General features: G+C 44.1%; 1 protein-coding gene across 1 annotated transcript; it reads right to left on the bottom strand.

Annotated features, from left to right (window-relative positions):
* Positions 1-27,375, bottom strand: UNC5CL (unc-5 family C-terminal like). The gene is made up of 9 exons (XM_060189752.1): positions 27,247-27,375; positions 12,476-12,922; positions 10,290-10,590; positions 8,695-8,957; positions 7,939-8,040; positions 7,629-7,696; positions 6,687-6,787; positions 6,429-6,542; positions 1-1,734 (listed from the first exon to the last, which is right to left on the bottom strand). Exons 2-9 carry the CDS (start codon positions 12,861-12,863, stop codon positions 1,521-1,523), a joined length of 1,551 nt encoding a protein of 516 aa, XP_060045735.1. The 5' UTR covers positions 12,864-12,922; positions 27,247-27,375; the 3' UTR covers positions 1-1,520.
* Positions 27,376-27,627: the final 252 nt, after the last annotated feature.

The following is a 27,627-nucleotide window of genomic DNA, read 5'->3' on the forward strand; positions in this document are numbered from 1 at the left end:
GGCAGTTTTCATATTTTATTACACAATATTATTCCTCAGAGAAAAAAACTTTAAAGTTTTTAATTAAAAAATGGAAACAAATTGTTAGTGCTGTGGAGAGAGGTTGTCTGCCTGCCCTTGAAAAAAAAGTTAACAACACCTGTTTGTAAACAAAAGAGTTGTTAGAATTGAGTCAGACCCTTTGTTCCCTTTTCAGGACTGGGTCTTTTGATCTCCTTTCTATACAGTTTCTAACACATAGTAGCTGCTGAATAAATACTTGTTGACTGAATGGAGTATTCTGTAATCCCTAGTCTTTATTTTCTGACCCCATTCTGGATCTTGATAGGGGTAGGAGGGAGTCCCCACCTGCACCTTCCTGAGGAGGCCCAATCCTTTCAATAGCCTTTAATACTTAACACCAGTGCAGAGTCACTTGCCTGAGGGGAATGAATAAGAGTTTCAGAGAGAAAGAAACATACAAAGGCAGGCATAGTGAGTAGAGGAAAAAAGGTGCTAAGACTTAGGGTAACGCAGAGATACACAGTTCAGAGATAAAGAGATCAAAGGAGGAAGAGAGAGAAGGAAAGCAAAATGACATCAGAAAGATTTGAAAGTCACAAACTGAAAAAAAAAAAAGATTTGAAAGTCACATAACCTGAGAGAAAGATGGTAAATATGGGTCAAAAGAATCAGGATTTTTTTTTTTAGCTTTTACTGTTTTAGGATAGAGGTCATGACAAAGAGAGAGAAAGACAAGGCAAGGGCATTGGGATAGAGAAACAAAGGAGAAAAAATGGAGAGTCAGAGGTGACTGATCACCTTTAGACAGACCTTGAGCCTTGTCCTGCCCTCACCCCACATCCACAGCACTGTCTGCCATGGCTTGTTCTCAGCAAGGCGTTCTCCAGACCATGCCTTACTTAAATCCTTTCTCTAGCATCCTCCATGAGTCAGTCTCTCTCTCTCTCTCTCTCTCTCTATCTCTCTCTCTCTCTCCTCCCTCTTTCCTTACCTCACCCAACTTTCCTCAAGACTTACCTCTGTTGACCTCTATATGCTATTTGCAAGTTCACAATTCAAGTTCAGCATTCAGCTTATTAAAAAAAAAAAAAAATGTGGGCGTGTCTAGGCTCTAAACTCTATCTCACATATTTTTGTATTGCCATGATACCCAGCCCAATGCTGGGCATTATTAAGTGCTCAGCAAATACTTGTGTACTGACCTGTCCCCAAAAAGTGTCAATTTGTCAACCTGACAGTCCTTTGTACTGTTTAATAGCTTCCAGGAGGTGGGCCACCATGCCATCTCCTGGATTCCTGTCCCCCTGCTGGCCAAAAGGGGATCTACAAGCACAGGGCAAAGACGGTCACAAGAGTGCTCCTGATATCCAGGAACCTTGGCAATGGCATTCAGGCCTCCACAGAGGATCTTGGGCATTGTCCAAGGGTTCTAATGAGATTGTTGGGCAGGGCCAAAAACAGTGGCTGTGTTTGTCCCCCCCCCCCCATTCCAACCCCACCCTGCCCAAGTTGGCTGCTCAGAGCTGTTCATCCAACTCCAGGGCTTGGTTCTCCAGGGCAGCCTGATGTGTGGGGGCTGGGCTGCTCCCATTCAGATAGTTCTGGATGGCAGAGGCACAGTCTAGTCTCTCCATGATGGTCATGAGGTAGTGCAGCTCCTGCAGGCTGCCATTTTGCTCCTCAAACAGCTCCAAGATGGCTGCTGCCGGGCTGCGCTGGCAGGAAAGGAACCTGGCAGGTGAAGGATGGAGGATGAGGAGAGAGAGCTACCACCACCATCAACACAGAGAGAGACAGACAGACAGACACACACACACACACACACACACACAAACACACACACACAGACACACACAAAAAGTGCCCCTGTTATGGTCTGGCCTGCCTTCCAGGGGGGTTCAGGATAATGGGAGAGTCAGGATTTTGAACCTGAGTCCTGACTCAAAGGCAGCTTTTCTGTAGACCTCAGTCACCTCTACACTTGAATAAAATTCCTCTGGCTCTGATGTTCTGTGAGTGCTTCTCTCCCCACCTCCCTCTGCCTAGGACATTCTACCCTCCTTACCACAGCCTCTTAACCAGTTCATCCTTCCTCTCCCAAGTCACAAGCAGCATCCTGCTATCTCTAGGGAAAAAACTATCCCAACCCCTGTTTTTTTTTTTAATAAGAAAGGAGACATTAACAAAACCATAGGATAGGAGGGGTGCAATTCCACACAATTCCCACCACCCGATCTCCATATCCCATCCACTCCCCTGAAAGCTTTCCCATTCTCTATCCCTCTGGGAGCATGGACCCAGGGTCATTATGGGTTGCATAAGGTGGAAGGTCTGGCTTCTGTAATTGCTTCCCCGCTGAACATGGGCATTGACTGGTCGATCCATATTCCCAGTCTGCCTCTCTCTTTCCCTAGTAGGGTGGGTCTCTGGGGAAGCAGAGCTCCAGGACACATTGGTGGGGTTGGCTTTGTATGTTAACTCTCTTTTCAGCCACCAGGTTCCGGATGCCAGCATGATGCCAACCAGACTTCCCTGGACTGATGACCCAACCCCTGACTTTTTAACCTTCCTCTGCTCAAAAACCTTCCAGAGTCTCCTTCACCTACTAAGCCAGATCATGCTCTGTTGTTTAGGCTTCTCTACACTCTGCCTTTGTTTTGCTTTTTCTGTTCTTCTTTCTCCTGCTCCCATTCTAAACCTTCCTTCCTCCACTTTACAGGCTCCACTTCCACAGACACCTAAAATATTCTTAGCAGCACAATTCGTAATAGCTAAAACCTAGAAATCCAGGTGTCCAACAACAGGTGAGTGGCTGAGAAAGTAGTGGTATATATATATATATATATATATATATATATATATATATATATATATATATATATATATATACAATGGGATACTATGCAGCTATTAAGAACAATGAGCCCACCTTCTCTGACCTATCTTGGATGCAGCTAGAATGAATTATGTTAAATGAGCTAAGTCAGAAAGATAAAGATAAGCATGGGATGACCCCATTCATAAACGAAGTTGAGAAAGAAAAACAGAAAGGGAAACTCAAAGCAGGATTTGACTGAATTTGGAGTAGGGCACCAAAGTAAAAAACCTGGGTTGAGGGTGAATGTTCTGCTTCACGGGGCAAGGGAGGGTGGGTGGGATGGGACACAGTCTTTTGGTGGTGGGAATGGTGTTTATGTACACTCCTATCAATTTTTAGTCAAATAAATCACTATTTAATTAATATGAGAGGGGGAAAAATTGATTGAATGCCTCAAACTTTTTAAAGCACAGATTGAGTCTTTTTAATACATAGGCTGAGTCTTTGATATGTTGACTCTCTTAAAAGCTTAGACCAGGGAGTCGGGCTGTAGCGCAGCGGGTTAAGCGCAGGTGGCACAAAGCACAAGGACCGGCCTAAGGATCCCGGTTCGAACCCCGGCTCCCCACCTGCAGGGGAGTCGCTTCACAGGCGGTGAAGCAGGTCTGCAGGTGTCTATCTTTCTCTCCTCCTCTCTGTCTTCCCCTCCTCTCTCCATTTCTCTCTGTCCTATCCAACAACGATGACAACAACAATAATAACTATAACAATAAAACAACAAGGGCAACAAAAGGGAATAAATAAAATAAAATATTTTAAAAAAAAGCTTAGACCAGAGAGAACAGAAGCAACCAGTGGCACAGCTATATACAAATTATGTCAAAGAACATAAATTATGCCGATGATGTGAATACAGTGAATACAGTGAATCCTAATGAAGAGATATTTCAAAGTTAACCTAATTGCCAAATAATGTGATTGTAACAATAACTATCTATTGTCTTCTCAAACCCTAAGACAGCAGGAACCTCCCAATTCCTCTATAGAGCCTAGATTTCCCCCATTCCTGGAACCTCTAGGGTGGGTCTCACTTTCCGGCATGCTTCTCTCAATTCATACCAAATGATATTGCATCTTCTGATCCCAACCTAATCAACGCAACGAGTACCACCTCAGCATGCTTCACTTCAGACTGTGTCCAGAGACGTCAGGCATGGAATATCAACCCTTCACCCTCATTACTCAGGTGAGACCTTTCCTTTCATAGTATTTTCTAATTCCATTCCAGGAGGTTCCCTTCCTAACAAAGTCCCAAAAGCTAGATATAGACCAGGTTCTGTAAGATAGAGCATATGTTCACATGTATCCATAAATTAGGGCAAAATATATACCTGAAAGCAAGAATACACAATAGTCTGTAGTGAGTCAATATAAAGTTCATAATGAAATAGTGTCTACTTAGATACCCTCCTCACCTACTTCCTATTACAGTTCTCTCACTCACTCCAAAGCTAACCTTAGCAAAGCAAGGAATGCAAAAGCTGAATAAGGGCAAGAGACTGGCATAGTTTAATGATGACTCTTTAGTCACTATCAGGCCACCCCATCAGCTGGGGCCCTAATCGGGGAGTCCTGAGATTCCCAAACAGACATAATGGGCCTAGACCTCGAATAAATCCCTCTCTCCATTGTTACCGGTCATTTCTATCAGGAACAACACAATAGACCCCTTTGTGGGCCCCCATAGGACCTTGCCGTCAACTTGGATCAACAATGGTAGAGAATGTTCCATCCTTCGAAGGGAGGCTGGACAATATACTCTATGCTGCACCTGAGGAAGATGGGTCCTGATATTGGGGCGCTTGGAACATTCCTACTTATGACCACAGAATGTGAGCTCAGATCTACAGGGATGCAGATGTCACATAGGCTCCTAAGCTGAATATGGGCCTCAGATCACATCACATCAAATTGATGGGGTTTACAATCAACAATATTTATACACCTTTCCCATATTTGGGAGCTACTCTCTTCCCTGATCCAGCTTTCTGGTCCTTCTTCCAGCCATCATCTCCCCAGACAATAATTAGGATCCACCTACATATCAGGTTTAAGGCTCAGGGAAAAACAAACAAAAACTACTATAGCCACAGGCCCTTTGGAATATAACTAAAATATGTCTACTAGCTATCTACAAAACAGAGATACACTCCCCCCAACTCTTTATCTGTACTATTTCAGCCTTTAGGTCCATGACTGGTCAACAGTTTGTTTGGCTTTATATGTTAACTTTCTCTTCAACCACCAGGTTACAGATGCTAGCATGATGCCGACCAGACTTCCCTGGACAGACAGCACCACCAGTGTGTCCTGGAGCTCCACTTCCCCAGAGCCCTTCCCCACTAGGGAAAGAGAGAGACAGGCTGGGAGTATGGACTGACCTGTCAATGCCCATGTTCAGCGGGGAAATAATTAAAGAAGCCAGATCTTCAACCTTCTGCATCCCACAATGACCTTGGGTCCACACTCCCAGAGAGTTAAAGAATAGGAAAGCTATCAGGGGAGGGGATACGGAGTTCTGGTGATGGGAATTGTGTGGAGTTGTACCCCTCTTATCCTATAGTTTAGTCAATGTTTCCTTTTTATAAATAAAAAAATTTTTAAAGGAGCACCTTTTGCCCTAATATTGGTTCTCTGTTCCCCTACTTCCTGGCATATGGCTCCTGAAACCTCTAATTTCTTGGATGCTAAGAGGTCAAATTAAGCAACATTGGGTGGGTTTCTGGATGGTTCCTAGATAAAGAATGGTCACCAGAAATTCTGAGCCATGAAAAGGGGCTTGGGATTTCTAGTCCTACCCCACATTCAGTTGAAAAAGTAGACTGGAAGTAGAGGCAATGACCTGACATGCCTACATGATAAAGCCTCCATGAAGCCCCCAGTAGTGGAGAGCTGCAAAGCTCCCCAGCTGATAGCCAGGTGGAAGGGCTGAGAGAGTGGCATGCCCAGAGAGGACCCAGAAGCTCTGTGCCCTTTTGCATATACTATGCCCTATGCATCTCTTCCATCTGCTTGCTCATCTGTATCTTTTATTGGATCCTTTAATAAACTGCTAAGTGTGTTTCTGTGAGGGAGGGAGTCATTGGAACTGCCAGTATCAGTTGTTCAGAGGCACAGTTAGAACCTGAGGGTCATGGATGGTAGGATGGATGGGTGGTGGTATGGGAAGGGGGTCAAAACCAGAGATGTCCTGGTCTTGAGTCTGGAATATGGAAGGAGCAGGTGGAAAGGCCAGTCTTCCATTATCTGTGGGATCTGATATTATCTCCAGGTAGGTAGTGTCAGAACTGAGTCAAAGTATAGGACACCTGCCTGGTGTCACAAAAGCCGGCACCTGCCTTGGAGAGAAGCATCTCCATATAATATCTGACCAGAAGTGATCTGTGTGAAGGTGAAGGAAGTGCACGGGAAGAAACACACCGTAGGGAGAAGCTGGGGGTTTCCTACACAAAAGAAGGGAAAACTGAGCTTTTCCATTATATCGATTTCTGAAGTATCCTGAGAAGGCTTACCTCCTTTTCCTCCTCCACTTCCCCCTCCTTCTTACCTGATTTTCATGCCACAGAGCCCCAGGTGGGAAGCCAGTCGGCGCCAGTCATTGCCTGTGATGCTACTTGGCTCCAGTAGCATCTGTAGCTGCTCAAAGAGCTCTGGGGGCAGCCTAAAGGGGAGAAGAGTACTCTCGAATGGGGAGGGTCAGAGAAGCCCAGCCTGGTTCCATCTACCCCCCTCCAGCGCTGACCTGGCTCTTTAGATACTGGGGCAAGAATTACAAATATCCCCAGGCAGCAGCCCTTCAGCTCACCGATTGCATGGTGGTGATTGGTTGACAGGGGGTGGCACCGCCCAGGATTCCTCCTCTGAGGCCTGGAACCTGAGGATTTCCATGTACTTGGTTTCCAAGCCCTGAGTCAATAGAGAGGCAGAAAGTACACTTAGGGATCCTAAAACAGTCCCTCCACCCAATAAGAAACTAGAGAAACTAATGACATTTCTCATGTCTCTCCTTCAACCTGTCACTCAAAGCCATTTTGCCAGGAGACAGTCCTTCCCCCACCCAGGGACACCTACTCCCTGCTTCCCCAACCCCAGAACCTTCCGTTTTGTGTCTTTCCACTGAGCTCTGGGACATGAAGGCCACAACACCCTAAGATGCCAGAAGTCCAGAGTGGGGTCCTGGGGCAATGGGTGGTCATCCAGTAACAGACACTGAACTCAGGCAAGTACATCGCCTTTCTCCCTGGCTCCCTTTCTTGGCTCCTACTCCCCCTAATGACATCCCAAGGGGGTACCTACCTATACTCCAATAAGCACTCCCCACAATAACCGCCCTCCAAAAAAATTCTCAACCCTAATTTCATCACACCCTCCCTTGTAGAATGTGATATTCAAGTCCAATCGCAACTACTCAAGAATCCCTTCCCAACTGCTCAGACACTCAAGAGACAACACTACCACCTTTCAGCTGCGGACAGTCAACTGAAAAAGAAACCACTTCTCTTTGATGCTCACCTTCCTCTGGGCTGGAGCTACTTTAATCTTGATTCTTTTACCTTCCTACTGAATCCATCCATGAATAGATGAGAGAGTAAGGAGTTAGGGGCTGGAGAGGTTAGCTGACCTAAACCCTGGCTGGACTGGCACTGTTACCCAGCATGCCATTCAGAGAATATACATTGAATGGCAGACCCTTAACCACTTTGTCCATGAGTCCCTGTCCCTCCTCCCACCCTCACATCTAACTCACATCCTGGAAGGTGTGCATGGTGACAATGATCTCATTGGTCAGTGCTGAGCAGTCCTCATTCTCCTTGGCTACAAAGAAGACAAGATGTAACATGTGAGAGGAAAAGCCAGAGGCTATGAGAGAAGAAGGGAAAGGGACTTTGAAAATCTGAAGAAGCTGGACAAGAGGCTCCATCTTTCTGCAAAGACCCATGTGACTCCTTGCCTTTGGGAGAAGGTCCATTTGCAAGGTGAATGAGGGGCTGCAGAGCTCCCAAGCAACCAGGAAAATGGGGAGCAGACAGGAGGAGAACAGGAGGCTCCTGGACTACCTGCTTTTCTCCGGAAGCAGAAGGAACGGAAGGGACATTTCCCGTGCCAGATGTGAAGGTGAGGAACCAGTTGGCAACTGCTGTCATCCACATTCTCCCAACCTGAGGAAGAAAGAGCAGAGGACCTCAGAGTGTGGGCTCCCCTATGAGTCCCCACCCTCATACAAGGAGATACACATGGGACAGTCACTTGCAGGGAACTGTGGGAAGGTCCAAGAGCAAAGGCAGGGAAGTCAAGTGGATGGGAGGGTCACCAGAGTCTGGCAGGACCCCTGAGTAGCACCACTCACTCTCCATACACAGCACCTAGGACCCCTGCCCATTCATCTTTCACCGACTAACCCCAGATACAGCCAAGCACACATGACCTGTCCACAGGCACACAAATGCCACCAGCAACCCAGCACCTTGCAACATGGATGAAAGAGGACCCATGCAAAGAAGATGGGGTCTCTTCCCCAGGCATAGGCTGCCTCCAGATAGAAGATTCGGTGCTTCTGTGGCTGTCATACTTTCTTCTCCTCTCCCTACACCACATCACAGTGCTTCCCCTCAGAAAGAACAGGACTTGCAAGGGGGAGAGAGTGGGGGGCTTTGGAAGGAGAAAGTAAGCAAAGCCCAGGGTCCCAATGTGCCCCCACACCCAAAACTTCAGTCTACCTTTGAATCTCAAATCCCCATGGGCGCCAAGAGAGAGCCAGATCCTCAACAGATGTCCCCCCATATCACCCCACCCCAGCTCCCCACATCCCTCACCCTCAGAGATGTACTTGAGCTTCAGGTACTGGTCCCCTCGGGTGCCAGTGAAGTCAAAGAGCTGGCAGGGTCCACGCAGGCGCCCGCCATGGGGCTGCTCATTGGTCAGGGCCCACTGCAGGGCGCATGGTGTGTTGTTGAGGAAGTAGACGCGCAGCTGCAGGTGTGACTGCGCAGGCCCCAGTGGTGAGCAGAACAGGGCCAGCTGCAGCCACTTGCGGGCTTCCTGGCCCACAGGGGCCTCCAGCACACAGGTATAGAGACTGTGGGGGAGACAGGAGGTGGGAGGGGACTGTGAACCACTGACTGAAGTGGACAGAACACCTGTCACCCAGCTCCTGCAGCACTGAGGCCTTGGGCCAGGGGCTTACTAAGTTATCAAGGAGATCAGCCCCGGGCATGTGCAGGGAGGGACTGGACAAGGGGATAGCTAGAGGGACAGCAAGTGAGGCACTCTGCAGAGGCCACCACTTAGTGGAGGAAAGAGTCAGTGTAGTGTCAGGCATGTAGAGGGGAAGGTGAGCTCAGGGCCACTGTGTTTGGAGAAGATCCTGGTCTGGTCCTTGGTGGCAAGGAGAGTGGGACCAAAAGGGACTTAGATCCTAGAAAAACACAGCAGAAGACAGAGTCTTATAGGAGGTGAACTTCGTGGATAATTTTGAGACAGTACTGAAGAAAGGTGCAGGGTAGACTTTTTTTTTTTTTTTTTTTTTTTGGTTGGTTGATTGGATGGATTTTCATTTGTTTTGTTGTCATCATTAGAGGCTTCACCACTATGGACTTTTTCAGAGAGATGAAGAGAGAAAGATGCCACAGCACTGAAGCTTCCCCCAGCCCCATAATGCCCCCATGTGGAGTATCTGGGAGTTTAATCCTAGGTGGCAGCTGTGGAAAAAGCAGGCACCCTTTCAGGTGAGCTATCTCCCCTTTAGACAAAGGATTGGTGGTGGGGGTTATGTGAAGTTCTTTAAAACAGAGAAATGTAACCTGGAAGGCAGTACAGTGGATAACACTGTGAATTCTCAAGTATGAGAATCAGAGTTCAATCCTAGCATGCCCACAATACTCTGACTGACTGACTCTCTCTCTCTCTCTCTCTCTCTCATTAATGAGCAAGCATTTTTTTAATTAAAAAACAGAGAGAGTGTGAACAGAGAAAAGGAAGGATAAACATGAAATGATTTCACAGTGGAATATAGGAAACTGAACTATATGAACTTGAAAAAAAGAGAAATAGGTATATATAGTTAATCCATATCTGTGACCTTGGGAGAACTGACGGTCACTGCTGTAGGGGGATGAGGTCATAGAACTTTGGTTGTGGGGGTGGGGTGGAATTACACCCCTTTATCTTATAGTCTTGTAAATCACTATTAAATCACAATTAAAATATATTTAAAAAATAGAAACCCTAGTAGGACACAGTCTTGGACAGCTACCGTCACCACTGGAGGAGAGGGACAGCGAAGGGACACTGGAGGATAAGGGATTGGCAGGCCATCTGGGAGGATAAAGGGACGTACTACATAAAGAGATGAGAAGCAGGCAGACAGAGACTGGGGCAGGGAGGACTATCAGGGGGGCCTCTACCCTACCTGAAGTGTGAGAGGTGAATGCGACACTCATCCCGGGAGATGTGGGCTCCAGCCCTACCCAGGGGCTTCCAGGCCTTGACATCCAGCAGGGTCGTGTTGCTGCTGTAGGTGCAAACCTGACTGGGCAACTGGGCACAGTGTTTGAACGTGAGAGTGCAGGGCTTCAGAAAGGAGGCCCCATGGGGGCCACATGCTACCACTGGGCTCACCAGCCCCTGGGCTTGGGACAGCGAAGGGGCATCCGACAGGTCCCACACCAGAACCAGTGACACCCGTTCCTGACGACCTACAGCCACAGCACCTGGGAAAAGGAAGAACTGAGGTAGCCTGAAGGGCTGGCTTCCTTTGTTCCAGGATGAGAGGGATGGCAGGACACAGAGCAGATGGGGAGGCAGTATGGATGGAGAGCTGGCCTGTGTTGTAACCCTGAGCAAGACACAGTGCCCTCTCCCACCTCCTACCCTCCAGCCCCACACCCCAGCTGTACTTCCAGGTATCTGCTAAACCATATAGAAACTTGTGTTGATTCACAAAAGAGCCTCTTCCTCCAGACACTACTTCTTTTTCTTTCTCTCTCGTCCCCTTTTAAACAAAATTCTCAATTTTCTCAGTGTACAAAAAAAAAAGTGTGCAGATTAGTTCTTAGTTAAAGTTATGTGTTCACTAGTGGACTAAGAACTGGTGAGACAGCACAGTTGTCATGCAAAATGGCTTTCATGCCTGAGACACCAAACACCCAGGTTCAATCCCATGTACTACCATAAACAGAGCTAAATAGCGGTCTGATAAAAAAATTATATAAATAAATAAATGGTTTTTAAAATAAAATAAAATCAGTTTCCCTGCTGGCTAAGTCAAGTAATGTGGGATAATTTGCAAACCCCTTTTGGGAATTCCAATGCTCTTTCTCATGGTGGAAAGGATTTAACAAACACAAGGTGGCCAGGAAGTTCAGGCACCATTAATCTGCTAAGGAAATATATTAGTAAAGGAACTAAAGTAAAAGTAAAAAAGAAGAAGACTTAAGAGTAAGTTCATATAGGAGCAACTTAAATTCATCCACAAGCATTTTAAAGATATTAAGAGGATGAGGAGAGAAAGAGCATTACCTAAGCACTACCCAACACCCAACCTGGGACTTAGTCCCAGTAATACACTATGCAAAGAAAACAAAAAAGCCACTTGTTGTGTTGTGTTACCAGAGTACTGCTCAGCCTTGGCTGATAATGGTGTTAGGGATTGAAGCTGGGACCTTTGATGACTCAGCCCTGAAAGACTCATTGCATAACCCTGACGCTATTTCCCCAGCGCACTTCTCAATCTCTTTTTTAAGTGATTCTTTGAAATTAAAGAGTTCTCAAAAAATAGAAATAAGTTATTTACCTAGGGCTTAGAACTGAAAAAAGTAGACTTGCCTAGTAAGGTCAAGTCATAGGCAGAAAATAGAATGGTGCTGATGTTTGGGGGTTAGGGAGATAGCATAATGGAAATGCAAAAAGACTGTATCTCTCTATCTTTTTCTTTTTTGTTAAAATAAATAAACATATATTTTAAAGGGAAGGAGAGGGAAGGAGAAGGCAAGGGAAGGGAAGAGAAGGGAAGGGAAGGGAAGGGAAGGGAAGGGAAAGGAAGGGAAGGGAAGGGAAGGGAGAGGAAGGGAGAGGAAGGGAAAGGGAGGAAAGGAAAGGGGAAAGGAAAGGAAAGGAAAGGAAAGGAAAGGAAAGGAAAGGAAAGGAAAGGAAAGGAAAGGAAAGGAAAGGAAAGGAAAGGAAAGGAAAGGAAAGGAAAGGATGGTGATTACCAGGAGCTAGGAGCTCTGTATTTTAACCAGAGTACCTGGAACCTCAGAGATCAGGCAGGAAAGTCTTCTGCATAACCTCAATTTTGTGTTCCCAGCCCCAGACACCACTTTTCTTTATTAGAAAGCCATTGCAAAATACTGCTTCTTAGGATCAGGCACTTGCTTACTTCCACCTGCCAGGAACTTGTCATAGAAATATATATATTGATAATATATTCATCTTTGGAGTCAATACGATTAGACTAAAAATATAAGCAATTTTCACAATTATGAAGATGTGGGTGAGTGACATTCCCACAGATGAGGCAGCCTGCTACAAGGGGAACAATCGTCTGCAGAGTAGGGAGCTAGAATTACATGCTGAGTAGGGGCTGGGTGCTGTTACCTGGTGGGATGAGCAGGGAGATGCCAGTGTCTTGCAGCATCAGACAGCCACCACGGTGATCCACCTCTCGAGCTGCAAACACCAGTAGCTTGTTCATCAGCTGGCGGGTGACAGTCTGGCCATGGGTGGGCGTGTGCAGCTCCTGGTAGAAGGTGGCCATCTCAGGCAATGTGGCCGGCAGACATGGCCTTGGGACCTCATAGTCTGGGTAGGGGATGCATTGGGACACTGAATCCTGTTGGCTACTATCCACCCTCCAGATTCTCCTCTGCAGCCAGCGAGGACAATGCAATCGAAGACATTGGACCAGAAAGACAAGACTTGCCACAGGGACCCCCACCAGCAGTAGGAACTGGGTGGGTAAGAAGGAGCTCTCAAGGAACCGCATCTGCCTGGTCAGTCAAGGCTGCCAGCTCTCCTTCCCTTGAGACAGTCACAGCTGAGTGCCTGGAGGGAAAAGACTGTCATTGTCAAGGTAAATGCTTTCAATGTTCAACGTCTCAGAGGCCCAAATGACTGTTGTGAAGTAACAGGTTAGTAAACCACCACAACCCAGCCAAGTCAACTCCTTTACCAGAACTTTACCAACCTCTCTCTAGAATACTGCATGGCTCCCCATGTTCTACCACAACAGATTCAACAACCCTGAAGCAGAAAGAGTTTGAGTTTAGAGTCAGAGGATATGAGTCTCCTTGCCAACTTAGTAGCTGGCTTGTCAAAATATTTAGTGTGCCTCAGTCCTTACCTTATCTAGCTTGATCTATATGACCTATATATAGCCACAAGAGACACCTTCTCATTCTAATAAATGTAAACAACAAACTATGTATAAGGATATTTATGGATATTTGTAAACAACAAAACTATATATAAGGATATTTATGGATCTATGTGTAATGTTTAGAAAATGTTCTAAGTTTTCTCTCCTCTCTCGGATCAACTAAGAATACCAAAGGAGACCACATGGGGCTGAAAGAAGACAAGATTAGAATGACTTCAGGAACCTACCAAATCACCGGTGAGTGCAAACACGTATGGTGGACAGAGCAGAGCCTAGGGAGAGATTAAGTGGCTGGTAACAGTCCAGCAGTTTATCAGAGACACCACCTCCAGTCTGTTCCACCAACAAGGGGATGGCTGAAGGGAGGAGAGGACTCCCTTGAGACTCACCAAGTACAACTCTGAGTCTCCATTGCTACTGCCCTCAGAATCTGGAGCAGCGGCATGGAGGGACACCAGTGGACAGAGATCTAACCAGGAAAATCTGGAGAAGACCTATACCTCGGTGGCATAGCAGTGGGGCTGTGAAAGTCTCTTTGCATAACCACTGGATTATCTCTACCACACCCTGCTTTATCTCTTGGTCAGGAGTCAGTGATTAAGCTAAGAAACCTATTGATAGTTTAAAAGCCCTCAGGCTCCCATAGCCTACAGGGAAGAAAAAGAACAAAAGAAGCTTTTAAGACACTGAGCACCAAAGCAGGGATTAAAATACTCTTGAAACAACTGTTAACTTCCACCACTGTGAACCCTTTAATTACCTTACTCAGACACAAGTCAATCCAGGCAAGAGTGATCAGTCATTTGAAAAGTACTGAGAGAGGGAACTCTTAACATAATATATAAAATGGTTAAACCAACAAGAAGAAATATTGGAGAAATGAACCAGGACAAGAGTCCAGCTAAAAGCCCCCCAAAGGGTGAAGCACAAAATAATGAGGTTAACATCCAAACACTAGTAAAGGAAATAATCACAGGAGTGAGTAAAGAGTTTGAAAGAATTGTAATCAGAAATACAGGAACAACAAATGAGACTCTGGAAGAAAACACTAATTTTCTCAAGGTTATTAGAGAGCTGAAAGCTTAAATAGCTGACATAAGAACAGAACTAGCTGAACAAGCTAAAATAGTATCAGAACAGGGTAACAAAACAGATGAACTCAAGAAAAGAGAAGAGGGGAGACAGAATAGAATCAATGAGGCTGAAGACAGAATTAGCAAGATTGAAGATGAATTAGAGATAAGTAAAAAATAAGTAAGAGACCTCAAAAAGAGATTAAGAGATAATGAAAACAACAACAGAGACCTATGGGATGACTTCAAAAGAAACAATATGCATCATTGGCTTACCAGAGGAAGAAAGAGAGGGAGAAGAAGAAAGCATTCTTCTGGCTACAATAGCTGAAAACTTCTATAGTCTAGACAACATCAAAGACATAAAGATTCAAGAAACCCAGAGAGTCCCAAACAGAAGTAACCCAGACTTAAAGACACTAAGACACATCCTATTTAGAATGGAAAGGAATAAGGATTAAGAAAGGATCCTGAAGGATGCAAGAGAAAAACAGAGTCACCCACAGAGAAAAACCCATAATATTAGCAGCAAACTTCTCCACACAAAGACTACAGGCCAGAAGAGAATGGCAAGATATCTATCAAGTGGTCAATGAGAAAGGCTTTCAACCAAGACTACTGTATCCTGCTAGATTGTCATTCAGACTAGATGGAGGCATCAAAACCTTCTCAGACAAGCAACAGTTGAAGGAATCAACTATCACCAAGCATTCCCTGAAAGAAGTTCTGAAAGGTCTCCTGTAAACAGTCAGACCACCATAAATAGGCCATATATTAGAACACTCTAAAACTCTACAAGAATGGCGTTAAAATATCTTCAATCTTTGATGTCAATAAATGTCAATGGCCTGAATTCACCTATTAAAAGACACAGAGTAGAAAGATGGATCAGAAAACACAACCCAACAATATGCTGTCTACAGGAAACCCACCTAACTCAACAAGACAAACACAGACTCAAAGTGAAAGGATGTAATACTATCATACAAGCCAATGGCCCACAAAAAAGGGCAGGAACAGCTATTCTTATATCTGACATGATAGACTTTAAAGTAGATAAGATTTTAAAAGATAGGAATGAACACTACTTAATGCTCAGAGGATCAGTCAATCAAGAGGACTTAACAATTATTAACATCTATGCACCCAATGAAAAGCCGTCTAAATACATCAAACATCTACTGAAAGAGCTACAGCAATATATTAACAGCAACACAGTCATGGTAGGGGACTTCAACACCCCACTCTCAACTTAAAAGATCATCCAGGTAGAAAATAAATAAAGACATAAGGAAGCTAAATGAGAAGATAGATAAACTAGAACTATTGGACATTTTCAGAGTAATTCATCCCAAGAAACTGGAATACACTTTTACTCAAGTCCATATGGGTCATTCTCAAGGATAGACCATATGTTAGGCCACAAAGACAGCATCAGCAAGTTCAAGAGCATTGAAATTATCCCAAGCAACTTCTCAGACCACAGTGGAATTAAACTAACACTTAACAATCAACAAAATATTAGTAATAGTCCCACAATGTGGAAGCTCAACAGTACACTTCTTAAGAACTTTTGGGTCAAAAAGGATATAAAGGAAGAAATCAAAATCTTTCATGAGTTCAATGAAAATGAAGACACAAGCTATCAAAATATTTGGGACACAGCTAAGGCAGTACTGAAAGGGAAATACATAGCCATACAGGCACACATTAGGAAATAAGAAAAAGCACAAATAAACAGCCTGATTGCACATCTTAAAGACCTAGAAGAAAAAGAACAAAGGAACCCTAAAGCAACCAGAAGGACAGAAATCACTAAAGTTCAGGGAGAAATCAATAACATTGGAAATAAGAAAAAAAAAAAAAAGATCAATGAAAGTAAATGTTAGTTCTTCGAAAGAGTGAACAAAATTGACAAACCTTTAGCCAGACTCACAAAATAAAAAAGGAGAGGACCCAAATAAATTGGATACTAAATGAAAGAGGAGATATCACAACAGACACTACAGAAATTCAACATATCATGTGAGGCTTCTATCAACAACTATATGCCACCAAGCTAGAAAACCTGGAAGAAACTGATGATTTCCTAGATACTTACCAACTTCCAAAACTGAGTAAAGAGGAAGTAGATAACATGAACAGGCCCATCACAGCTAATGAAATTGAAACAGTTATCAAAAATCTCCCCAAAAATAAAAGTCCTGGACCAGATAGTTTTACAAATGAATTGTACAAAATCTTCAAAGAAGAACTAATACCTCTACTTTTAAAAGTCTTCCAGAAGATTGAAGACACTGGAATACTCCCTGCCAGCTTCTATGAAGCCAACACCACTCTGATACCAAAAGCAGACAGGGACACAACCAAAAAGGAAAACTACAGACCAATATCTCTGATGAACATAGATACGAAAATATTGAACAAAATTCTAGCCAACCTGATACAGCAGTATATTAAAAAGATTGTTCATCATGACTAAGTGGAGTTTATCCCAGGCATGCAAGGTTGGTTTAATATATGTAAATCAATCAACGTGATCCACCACATCAACAAAAGCAAGACCAAAAACCACACAGTAATATCAATAGATGCAGAGAAAGCCTTTGAAAAAATCCAACATCCCTTTATGATCAAAACACTACAAAAAATGGGAATAGATGGAAAATTCCTGAAGACAGTGGAGTCTATATATAGCAAACCTACAACCAACATCATACTCAATGGTGAAAAACTGGAAGCATTTCCCCTCAGATCAGGTACTAGACAGGGCTGCAGACTATCACCATTACTGTTCATCAACATAGTGGTGGAAGTTCTTGCCATAACAATCAGGCAAGAGCAAGGAATTAAAGGCATACAGATTGGAAGAGAAGAAGTCAAACTCTCCCTATTTGCAGACAACATGATAGTATACATAGAAAAACCTAAAGAATCCAGCAAGAAGCTTTTGGAAATCATCGGGCAACACAGTAAGGTGTCAGACTACAAAATTAACATTCAAAAGTTAGGGGCATTCCTCTATGCAAACACTAAGTTAGAAGAAGCTGAAATCCATAAATCAATTCCTTTTACTACAGCAACAAAAACAAGAAAATATCTAGGAGTAAACCTAACCAAAGAAGGAAAAGATTTGTATACTGAAAATTATGAGTTACTACTCAAGGAAACTGAAAAAGACACAAAGAAGTGGAAACATATTCCATGTTCATGGGTTGGTAGAATTAACATCATCAAAATGAACATACTACCCAGAGCCATCTACAAATTTAATGCTATCCCCATCAAGATCCCAACCACATTTTTTAGGAGAATAGAACAAATGCTACAATGTTTATCTGGAACCAGAAAAGACCTAGAATTGCCAAAATAATCTTGAGAAAAAAGTACAGAACTTAAGGCATCACACTTTCAGATCTCAAATTGTATTATAGGGCCATTGTCATCAAAACTGCTTGATACTGGAACATGAATAGACATACTAACCAGTGGAATAGAATTGAGAGCCCAGAAGTAAGCCCCATACCTATAGACATCTAATCTTTGACAAAGGTGCCCAGACTCTTCAACAAATGGTGTTCGAAAAAATGGGTTAAAACATGCAGAAGAATGAAACTGAACCACTATATTTCTCCAAATTCAAAAGTAAATTCCAAGTGGATCAAGGACTTGGATGTTATACCACAAACTATCAGATACTTAGAGGAAAATATTGGCAAAACTCTTTTTCACATAAATTTTAAATACATCTTCAATGAAACAAATCCTATTACAAAGAAGACTAAGACAAGCAAAAACCTATGAGGCTACATCAAATTAGAAGTCTTCTGCAGAGCTAAAGAAACTACTACCCAAACCAACCCCTCACAGAGTAGGAGATCTTTACATGTCATACATCAGACAAGAGACTAATAACCAGAATATATAAAGAACTTGCAAAACTCAACAAGACAACAAATAACCCCATCCAAAAATGGGGAGAGGACATGGACAGAACATTCATCACAGAAGAGATCCAAAAGGCTGAGAAATACATGAAAAAATGCTCCAAGTCTCTGATTGTCAGAGAAATGCAAATAAAGATAACAATGAGATACCTCTTCACTCCTGTGAGAATGTCATACATCAGAAAAGGAAACAGAAGCAAATGCTGGAGAGATTGTGGGGGCAAAGGAACCCTCCTACACTGCTGGTAGGAATGTAAATTGGTCTAACCTCTGTGGAGAATAGTCTGGAGAACTCTCAGAAGGCTAAAAATGCACCTACCCTATGACCCTGCAACTCCTCTCCTAGAGATATATCCTAAGGAACCCAACACACCCATCCAAAAAGATATGTGTACACATATGTTCTTGGAAGCACAATTTGTAGTAACCAAAACCTGGAAGTAACCCAGGTGTCCAACAACAAATGAGTGGCTGAGCAAGTTGTGATATGTATATACAATGGAATACTACTCAGCTATAAAAAATGGTGACTTCACCGTTTAACCAATCTTGGATGGACCTTGAAAAACTCATGTTAAATGAAATAAGTCAGAAACAAAAGTATGAATATAGGATGATCTCACTCTCAGGCTGAAGTTGAAAATCAAGATCAGAAAAGAAAACACAAGTAGAACCTGAACTAAAATTGGCATATTGCACCAAAGTAAAAGACTCTGGGGTAGGTGGGTGGGGAGAATACAGATCTAAGAAGGATGGCAGAGGACCTAGTGGGGGTTATTGATATATGGAAAACTGGGAAATGTTATGCATGTACAAACTATTGCATTTACTGTTGTTAAAATTCGGAGGCTCTAGCAGGCCGGGCTAGCATCACAGCGGTAGACAGAGACTCGAGGACCCACGGCTGGGCAGGCAAGCTGTATTTCTTTATTCAGGAACAACGATTCATAAACTAACCCAAACTAATCACCAAACAGAACTCTCCTGCCTCCTTCCCCCACGGCGGCGCCAAGAACTCTCAAACTCTGGAACTCTGGAACTCTCTCGGGGTTCCTTGGGGTGGGGACAAGCGGGCCCACAAAAACTAGCAGGACTGAACCAATTTTCTTGGCAGGGGGAGAACTAGAACAAACCAATGTAAAGCATACAACAATTCCCCCTTTTCTTTTTAACTAAATTACCACAGTATCAGGGGTGTGGGGTGAGCAGAAACCTATATCGTACAGGCATTTTTTAAAAAGAAACTGGCACAAACATGGAGAAACATGTAAGAGAGTAACAAGAACCAGTGTGCTGCCAAGGGAAGGCCTGAGGGGGCCATTTTTTGCCTCTGTGGGCAAAACTTTATCAGCTTAAAGAAAAACATTTCTTGCCTCTGGGGGGCGTACATGTCTTGACAGGCATTTGCATGGGGGTGGGGAACGGCCTAGAGTCCCAAAGGCAGCTGGCTGCAATTTACTTACTATGAAACAAAACTTGTCATTAGCATAATCATAGCGTAATCTAACGTTTGTAATAGAGAAGGAATTTGAGACTTTTACATATCAACAACGTCTTTTTAATCTTTTGTTACACCCATTTAAGATGGTCACACACTATAGGTGTGCACAGGAAAGAAAACCTCAGGCATGAGAATAATTAGCATAGCCATTGTGTAATCTACCATTTCTAATAGAGAAGGTAATCGAGAGTTTTACATATCAACAAGTCTATTTAACCTTTTGTTACACCCACTTAAGATGGAGACACACCTTAGGTGTGCGCAGGTTTTGTTTAGACCAACTTAAAATATATTGATTGTTAACTAATTTTTACCTCAGACTTTAAATGTAAGTTAATTTTATCTTTATGAGAATTACGTTGAAAAACCTTTTTCATTTAACTTTGTCTAGTAAGAATTTAGCCTTAAAGTTACATATTTAACCTTAAAGTTACTGTTTACCAAACTTTAAACACATACATAAACATGGTCATTAATATATAAGGATAGAAATCTTTGTTACGAAGACATGTCATTTTAAACACGAATTTAGATCTGTACTGTCTTAGCCATTCGGGGAGTGCATTGTCTAGCAGTGGTCTCTTGGGCAGCTTTACTTCTAGGAATTGCAGGTTGTGATCTCTGGATGAATCTCTGCGTACTTTAGCTCATCTGCCTTCAGACCCAAGCTGGAAATCTCGGCCAGGATGCCCAGTTTCGGCAGGGAGCCTGGGGGTCCGGGAAGTCCAGGATTGGTCCAGAATTCATAGCCCGAGGGCGGGTGGGCTAGCCTTGTAGAAGGCGCGGGCCGAGGTGCCCAGGGGTGGCGGCCATGATAGGCCGCCGCGGCCCTGCCCCATGGCCCTGTCATATCTGCTGCCCTGTTCCATGGCCCTGCCATGTCTGCTGCCCTGCTCGCAGTGGCCGAGCAGTGTGGAGGGATCCCGCGTCCAGTGCCCTGCTCCACGCGGTGGAGAGCTGGCTCCTGTGGGCTGGCCTGCGTGCTGGCACTGGGTTCCTCAGTGCTGGCATCGGGCTCCTATGTGCTGGCGTCGGCCTCCTGCGGGCTGCGGGGCTGCGGGCGTGGTGCGCGGGGTTGTCTGGGCACGGCCGGCTGGCTGGCTGGCTGGCTGGCTGGCTGGCTGGCTGCTCCACCAGGTGGAAACGGCAGCTCCGCGCCTCACCTCCCGCCCGCTGGCTCCTCCCGACTCTGCTGGCTGTTCTGAGTGCGCCCAAGCAAGTGGAAACCACAGAGTGGTCCAGAGATAAATGTTCCAGAAACAGCAAAACAGTCTCGTGAAGAAAGAGCCTTTGGAGATCTCTTCACAAGCAGAAGAGAAGGCCATAGTACATAGGTAGCCAAATTGTCTTCACTTATCTGAGAGATGCGCGGGTCAGGTCCACGTGGGCGCCATTTGTTGTTTTAATTCGGGGCTTCAGCAGGCCGGGCTAGCTTCACAGGCGGGTAACAGAGACGACCAGAGACATACAGCTGGGCTGGGAAGCTGTATTTCTTTATTCAGGAAAAACGATTCATAAACTAACCCAAACTAATCACCAAACAAAACTCTCCTGCCTCCTTCCCCCGCGGCGGCACCAAGAACTCTCGAACTCTGGGACTCTGGAACTCTCTCGGGGTTCCTTGGGGCGGGGACAAGCGGGCCCGCGAAAACTAGCAGGACTGAACCAATTTTCTTGGCAGGGGGAGAGCTAGAACAAACCAATGTAAAGCATACAACACTGTTGAATGTAAAATATTAATTCACCAATAAAGAAATTTTTAAAAAAAGAAAGAAAATGTTCTAGAGGGGACCTGGCAGTGGTGAACCTGGTTAAACACACACATTACCATGCCTAAGTACCCTGGTTTCAGTGCTGAAGTAGGTCTGTGGGAGTCTTATCTTTCTCTCTTTCACTCTATCTTACTCTCCCCTCTCAATTTCTCTCTGCCCTATCCAATGAAAGAAAAGGGGGAAAAAGAAAGGGGGGCAAGGGCAATGGCCACCAGGATGAGTAGGATCTATAGTGCTGGCACTGAGTCCCAGTGATGACCCTAGTGACAATTAAAGAAATAAAATAAAAGAGAAAAAGGGCTGGATCAATCCTGTGCACTGAAAATATAATGCAAGACATATAAAGAATTTCTCATTTTCCAGAGGTCAATTTTTTAAAACTAAAGTAATAGAAGAAATTAAGCTTAATGTTTATGACCATGGTATGCAAGTTCAGACCAACAGAGATGCAGAGGTGACACAGGCTCCTGTGCTAAAAATGAATAGACTTGAGCCCTAGGTCAGATTAATGGGTTTACAGTTAACGGTATTTATATATTCTTCCCATATTTGGGAGTTACTCTCTGCCCTGATCCAGCTTTCTAATCCTATTCCCAACTCTGACACCATCTTCCTAGACAATACTTTCAGCCCACCTACATGTTATCTGTCAGGCTAAGGCAAAGATTAGTAAAGTCATGGGCCCCTTGAAATATGCCTAAAATAGACTTCCTAGCTTCTTCCAACATGAAGACCCCCAAATCTCACCTACTATATTCTTACCTTTAGGTTCCTGACTATTAAACAATTTGTTCTGCTTTATATGTTAATGCTTTTCAGCCACCAAGTTGCAGATGTTACCATGATGCCAACCTGACTTCCCTTGGAAGATGACCTCACCAATGTGTCCTGGAACCCCACCTCCCCAGAGCCCCATCCCCTTATGGAAAGATAGAAACAGGCTGGGGGTATGGATTGACCTGTCAATAGCCATGTACAGCAAAGAAGCAATTATAGAAGTCAGATGTCCCACCTTCAGCACCCCATAAAGATCCTGGGTCCATACTCTCATAGATGGATAAAGAATAGGAAAGCTTCCAATGGAGGGGATGAGATACAGAACTCTCATGGTGGGAATTGTATGGAGTTGTACCTTTCTTCTCCCACAATCTTGTTGATCAATATTAAATCACTAACAAAAAAAGAAAGAAATTAAGCTTAATGCACTTTATATAGAATTATATAAGTTAAATAGATGTTATTGGGAGAATAAATACTAAAATAACATCTTGACACTTTGATATTTTAATAAGCCACTATAATCACACTGTCATTTCAATAGGTAATCAATAGAAAATTATTAGTTAACTAGTCTACACTCATTTTTCACACCATGTCTCTGAAGCCCAGTGTGTCTTTGTTTATATATATATATATATATATATATATATATATATATATATATGTGTGTGTGTGTGTGTGTGTGTGTGTGTGTGTGTGTAGTGTAATAGCAATTTGCAAGATTATAAGATAATAGTGGTATAATTCTACACTATTTCCACCACCAAAGTTCTTTGTCCCCCCCACCCCCCAAAGGTAATCACCATAGCTCTCCCAAAATCATAGATATGGGTTGTCTGCATATATTTTTCTTTTTTATTAATTTATTTATTGGATAGAGACAAAGAGAAATTGAGAAGGAATGAGGAGATAGAAAGGGCTAGAAACAGAGAGAGACCTGCAGCACTGCTTCACCATTTGTGAAGCTTTCCCCTTGCAGGTAGGGACCAAGGTCTTGAACCAGGGTCTTTGTGCATTATAACACAGATGCTTTATCAGGTACACCACAATCAGGCCCCATTTTTGTCTTTTTTCAAGTTCATGTGTTTCAACTCTCCATATTCCACATATCAGTGAAATCATCCCATAGTTGTTCTTCCCTTCTTTATATACGTCACTAAGCATAATCACTGCCAGTTCCATCCATGTAGTCCCAAAGGCTACATTATAGTATTTTTAACTGCTGAGTAGAACTCCAATGAGTATATATCCCATGATGTCCTCTTCTTCTTCTTCCTCTTCTTCTTCTTCTTCTTCTTCTTCTTCTTCTTCTTCTTCTTCTTCTTCTTTTAATTTATAAGACTCAAAACTGTTATTTTTTAGTTCTATTATTAGAGGTGCTTTTTCTTCCTAATTCTAAATATTCCTCAGTGGGCTTTCCCCACCAATTTTTAAACCTATAATCAGGTAAATGAAAAGGAACACATACTCACTTCTAGGGCCCTGCCTTTACTTTCTCTTTTTTTTAATTTTTTAATTATTTTTATTTATTGGATACAGACAGAAATTGAAAGGGAAGGAGGAGATATATATAGAGAGAGATCTACAGCACTGCTTCACCATTCACAAAGTTCCCTACAAATGCGGACTGGGGGCTCAAACCTGGGTCCTTGTGCACTGTAATGTGTGTGCTCAACCAGGTGCACCAATACCCGGCCCCATTCACTATGCCTATTAAAACTACACTTGTTACAATTTCCAGATGTCCTTCCTTTTTACTCTTCTTTCTCAGATAAGAGAACAGCACCTGACTTCCTCAGATGTTCTCCAGATTCTCTTCCTTCTCAATGATGGGGCTAAAACAAAGCTTCCTTGTTACAAAAGTTCCCCCTAAAAATTCCCCCTCTGAGAGAATAGACTAAAATTATTTTAGGGGTACAGAAGGATTTCATCCAAGTATGCCACCAATAGAACATCTCGAGGAGGGGAGGGGTTTGCTACTGGTGGGGGGATAAGAGGAGTTGAGAAAATAGAATGTGAGTGAGAAGCTCCCTTTTTCTTTTTAAATGAATGAATTAATTAATATTTTATTGTTAATTAATTTATTTTACCAGCACACTGCTCAGCTGTAGTTTATGGTGCCGGGGACTGAACCTGGGGCCTCAGAGCCTCAAGCATGAAGGTCGTTTGCATAACTATTATGCTAACTCCCCAGGCTCCTCTCATTTTCTTAAATTCCTTTTTCTGTATTCCTTGAATTTTTTGCCTCAAGTATGCATTAGTATTCATTTTGCAACCCTTCCCCAAAGCTATTAAAAGTGAATAAGGAGAAAGGGGGGGGCAGAATAAGGAGAAAGGGGGGGGAGAGTGTTTACAAAGAGAGCATGAGATTGTAGGGAAATCTTTGTAGATGACAAAACACTGCCCAAGTATATTTGTATAGTTATGCCTCTCCTTCTGGCCAAAAGGCTGAGAAGGCCACTCACAGGGATACCTAAAGCACCATAAAGTGGGAGTGGAGGCCAAAAGAGAAAGGAAACAAAAGTGGCAGCCCTCAATGCAGCTGGAACAAAGCAGGGCAGAAGTTTACTGGCAGCTTGCTCACTTGGTTGCCAGATGGAGTCCTCAGGCTGGGATCTGGGCCTTCCAGCAGTTTCCTCCTACACGCGTCAGCTTTCCTGAGCCATTCAGAACTCACCTCCTTCAACACGCACATACTATTTCTAGTTTCCTCTTCTTCCCTAGATTCCCAGCACACCTACTACAGTCAGGCTGGAGTCCTCCTGCCTCATAGTTCTAGGCCCTGGTCCTAGTTTGTGCTGTTCTCTGTTTCACTCCTCTCCTGCTTCCCTCACCTGCCTCATCTATGCACCCGCACCCTATCCTGCTCAACAGCACCTCCCCTGGGCTGCCAGTCATTGACAATTTTGGTCCTTCATTTAGAATATCTGTGGCCATCCCACCATACTGAGCAAATAACTCTCCATAGACGCAGAGTCACGTGTAATTTTTCCCATTCAGATGAACATTTTCTGAGCACCAGCTGTGTATCAGGCACTATGGGAAGTTCAGCTCTGCCAAAGACAATGTCTTACTCGTCTCACTAGGATCTTCCAAAAGAGTGAAATTCATTCAAACAGTAGCTGAATCCTATGAGATGCAAGGTCCTCTTTGAAGTACTCAGGGGCCCTGGGGTCAGTACAGTAGAGTCTGTCCTAGGGTAGCATCTGGCATCTATCTCTCCCCGCTCTCTCTCACACCACCCACCTGAAACTGAGCTCTTCCCTACATGTGTCCTTGTATATTTCCTTTTTTCCTTCTCTAAGACCCATGAAACTCCTTTCCAATTCTTCCTAGGTGTGGGGCAGGAAGGCCTTTGCACCATCAGGACTGAGGACTGAGGATAAAATGACATCTCTTTTATCCAACAGGAAGGGAAGGTTTGGCCTTGTTCTCTTTGACCATAAAAATCTAGCCCTGCAGACAGCACGATGACCTCCCTACTCAGACTAGGCCTCTTGCAGGACACAAAGATGAAGCAGGTACATGGGCAAGTCTCCCCAGTCTGGTGGGAATGGAGGTTGGAGCAGCAAGCTTCCCTTCACTTCCCATCCATCTCTTTCAGTCTTCCCTGTTAAAGATAATTGGCATTATAACCATAATAATAATAGCTAACGTTTATGGAGCTTTACACAGTGTCATTGCGCTAAAGCGCTGTATGTGGCCAATCTCATTTGCTCCTCACAGCAGCCTTCTGAGCTCGCTGTTATTTTTATCTCCACTCCACAGATAAGGAAGCCAAGTTTTCTTCCTATGGTGAGGATGGATGGGAGATTATCAAACTATATCTGAAGGCAGAAGGGAAGAATGGGCAAAGGCTGATGACAACTTTCAGAAACACTCCCTTTTTTTCCTCTCAGATCTCTTCAGACCCATTTATAGAAGAAAAGAAGTTGGAAGAGAAACCAACAAACAAAAAGGTAGGAATAAATATAAAGCACTAAAAAGGCAGCCTTGTTTCTTTGCAGGTGGGGGCCCCCAGATCTTACCCATCAAGGTTCAAGTGACAAGTGATGGGTCAGCTAATGTGGAAGAAAGGAGGGGCACAGCTTTGTTTCTATAGCAACAATCTTCCTATGGCCTCCAAAGACCAGAGTCCAAATCCCCTTCCATCCTGACCAGTTATTATATCTCATTCCTTAGAGTCCCCATGGGCCTCTGTCAGGGAGTCCCTTCACCTATCTGCCTGGAGCAGCCTAGCTCCTCCTCTGTTCTAGCTCCTGGGCTCCCTCTGACAACTCTTTCAGACTGCCTTGGCCCTCCATCCTTTCTCCTGGGGCAAAAGCATTCCCAGTTTACAGCTCTGCAACCAGTAAAGATAGAGCACAGCTTCCCAACCCTACATCTTATTCCTCGTTACCCACACCTCCAGTTCATCTCGCCCCCACATCACCCTGAGTAGCACTTCCCAACATGAGGGCCCATTAGGAAGCTGCCATCACCTGAACCCAGTCAGCTGCCTCCTCCAAAGCAAAAACCCAGGCTCTTGTTGCAAACCCTTCTCCTATTGCTCGAGGAAACTTTCAGCCCTTTCCTCATGCCTCTTGTTCTCACCAAGCCCACCCAACACCTCACAGATCTGCAGTTATTGACGAACATGCAAAGTACTTGGATGAATGAGTCCAGACTTCAGACATGCACGGCATTCACCAGCCTGCTGGACATTTCCACAGTGCATAGTATCATCTCCCTGGCCCTCATGCATGCACACCAAGCAGTGCTTTTCTCCCAGGCTTCTTTTTCTTCTCCTCCTCTCAGAGTGTATCCACATTCTAGCAGACATACCCCAGCTGGCGTTGCATTTCCTTGAAGCTCTGGGTGACCCCATCACAATGCCCTTCCATGTCCAGTTGTTTCAAATCTACAGTATCACCTTACCGTCCAGGTGTTCCCAGTGGCCACGGGCTTGTTCCTTCTCTAGGAAGCAGAAACTAGTGAGGCAAGTGCAAGGAGGCGGGGAATCAGGGCAGGAGTGACCTGGCACTTACTGGCAGAGGCCTGCCTCCCTGGGTGGGGAAGTCTATCTCTGTCTGTTGACAAAGTCCAACCAAGGCCAAGAATCTCAGAAGTGGATGGACTTACCAGTCTATGTCTGGAAGGGAGTGGTCAGGGAAGTAGACAGTCCACCCACCCACCAGGGTACAGGTGTAGTGCCTCACCCCACAGTGCCCTCTGCTGGTTAGTAACTGTTCTGAGTCACAGGCATTTAAAATGTCAGAAGGTACAAAGGAAACTTACAGGAATGTCACTGATTTCTGT

This window comes from Erinaceus europaeus, chromosome 4 (assembly GCF_950295315.1).
Source record: "Erinaceus europaeus chromosome 4, mEriEur2.1, whole genome shotgun sequence".
In the NCBI taxonomy this organism is placed as follows: domain Eukaryota; kingdom Metazoa; phylum Chordata; class Mammalia; order Eulipotyphla; family Erinaceidae; genus Erinaceus; species Erinaceus europaeus.

Excerpts from the sequence above, each read along its gene's own strand:
- UNC5CL (XM_060189752.1), bottom strand. The coding sequence starts at position 12,863 with ATGCGGTTCCTTGAGAGCTCCTTCTTACCCACCCAGTTCCTACTGCTG. Across the intron at positions 10,591-12,475 it reads CTCCCTGCTCATCCCACCAG|GTGCTGTGGCTGTAGGTCGT; the intron begins GTAACAGCACCC and ends TCCTTTTCCCAG. Across the intron at positions 6,788-7,628 it reads CCATGCACACCTTCCAGGAT|GGCTTGGAAACCAAGTACAT; the intron begins GTGAGTTAGATG and ends CTATTGACTCAG.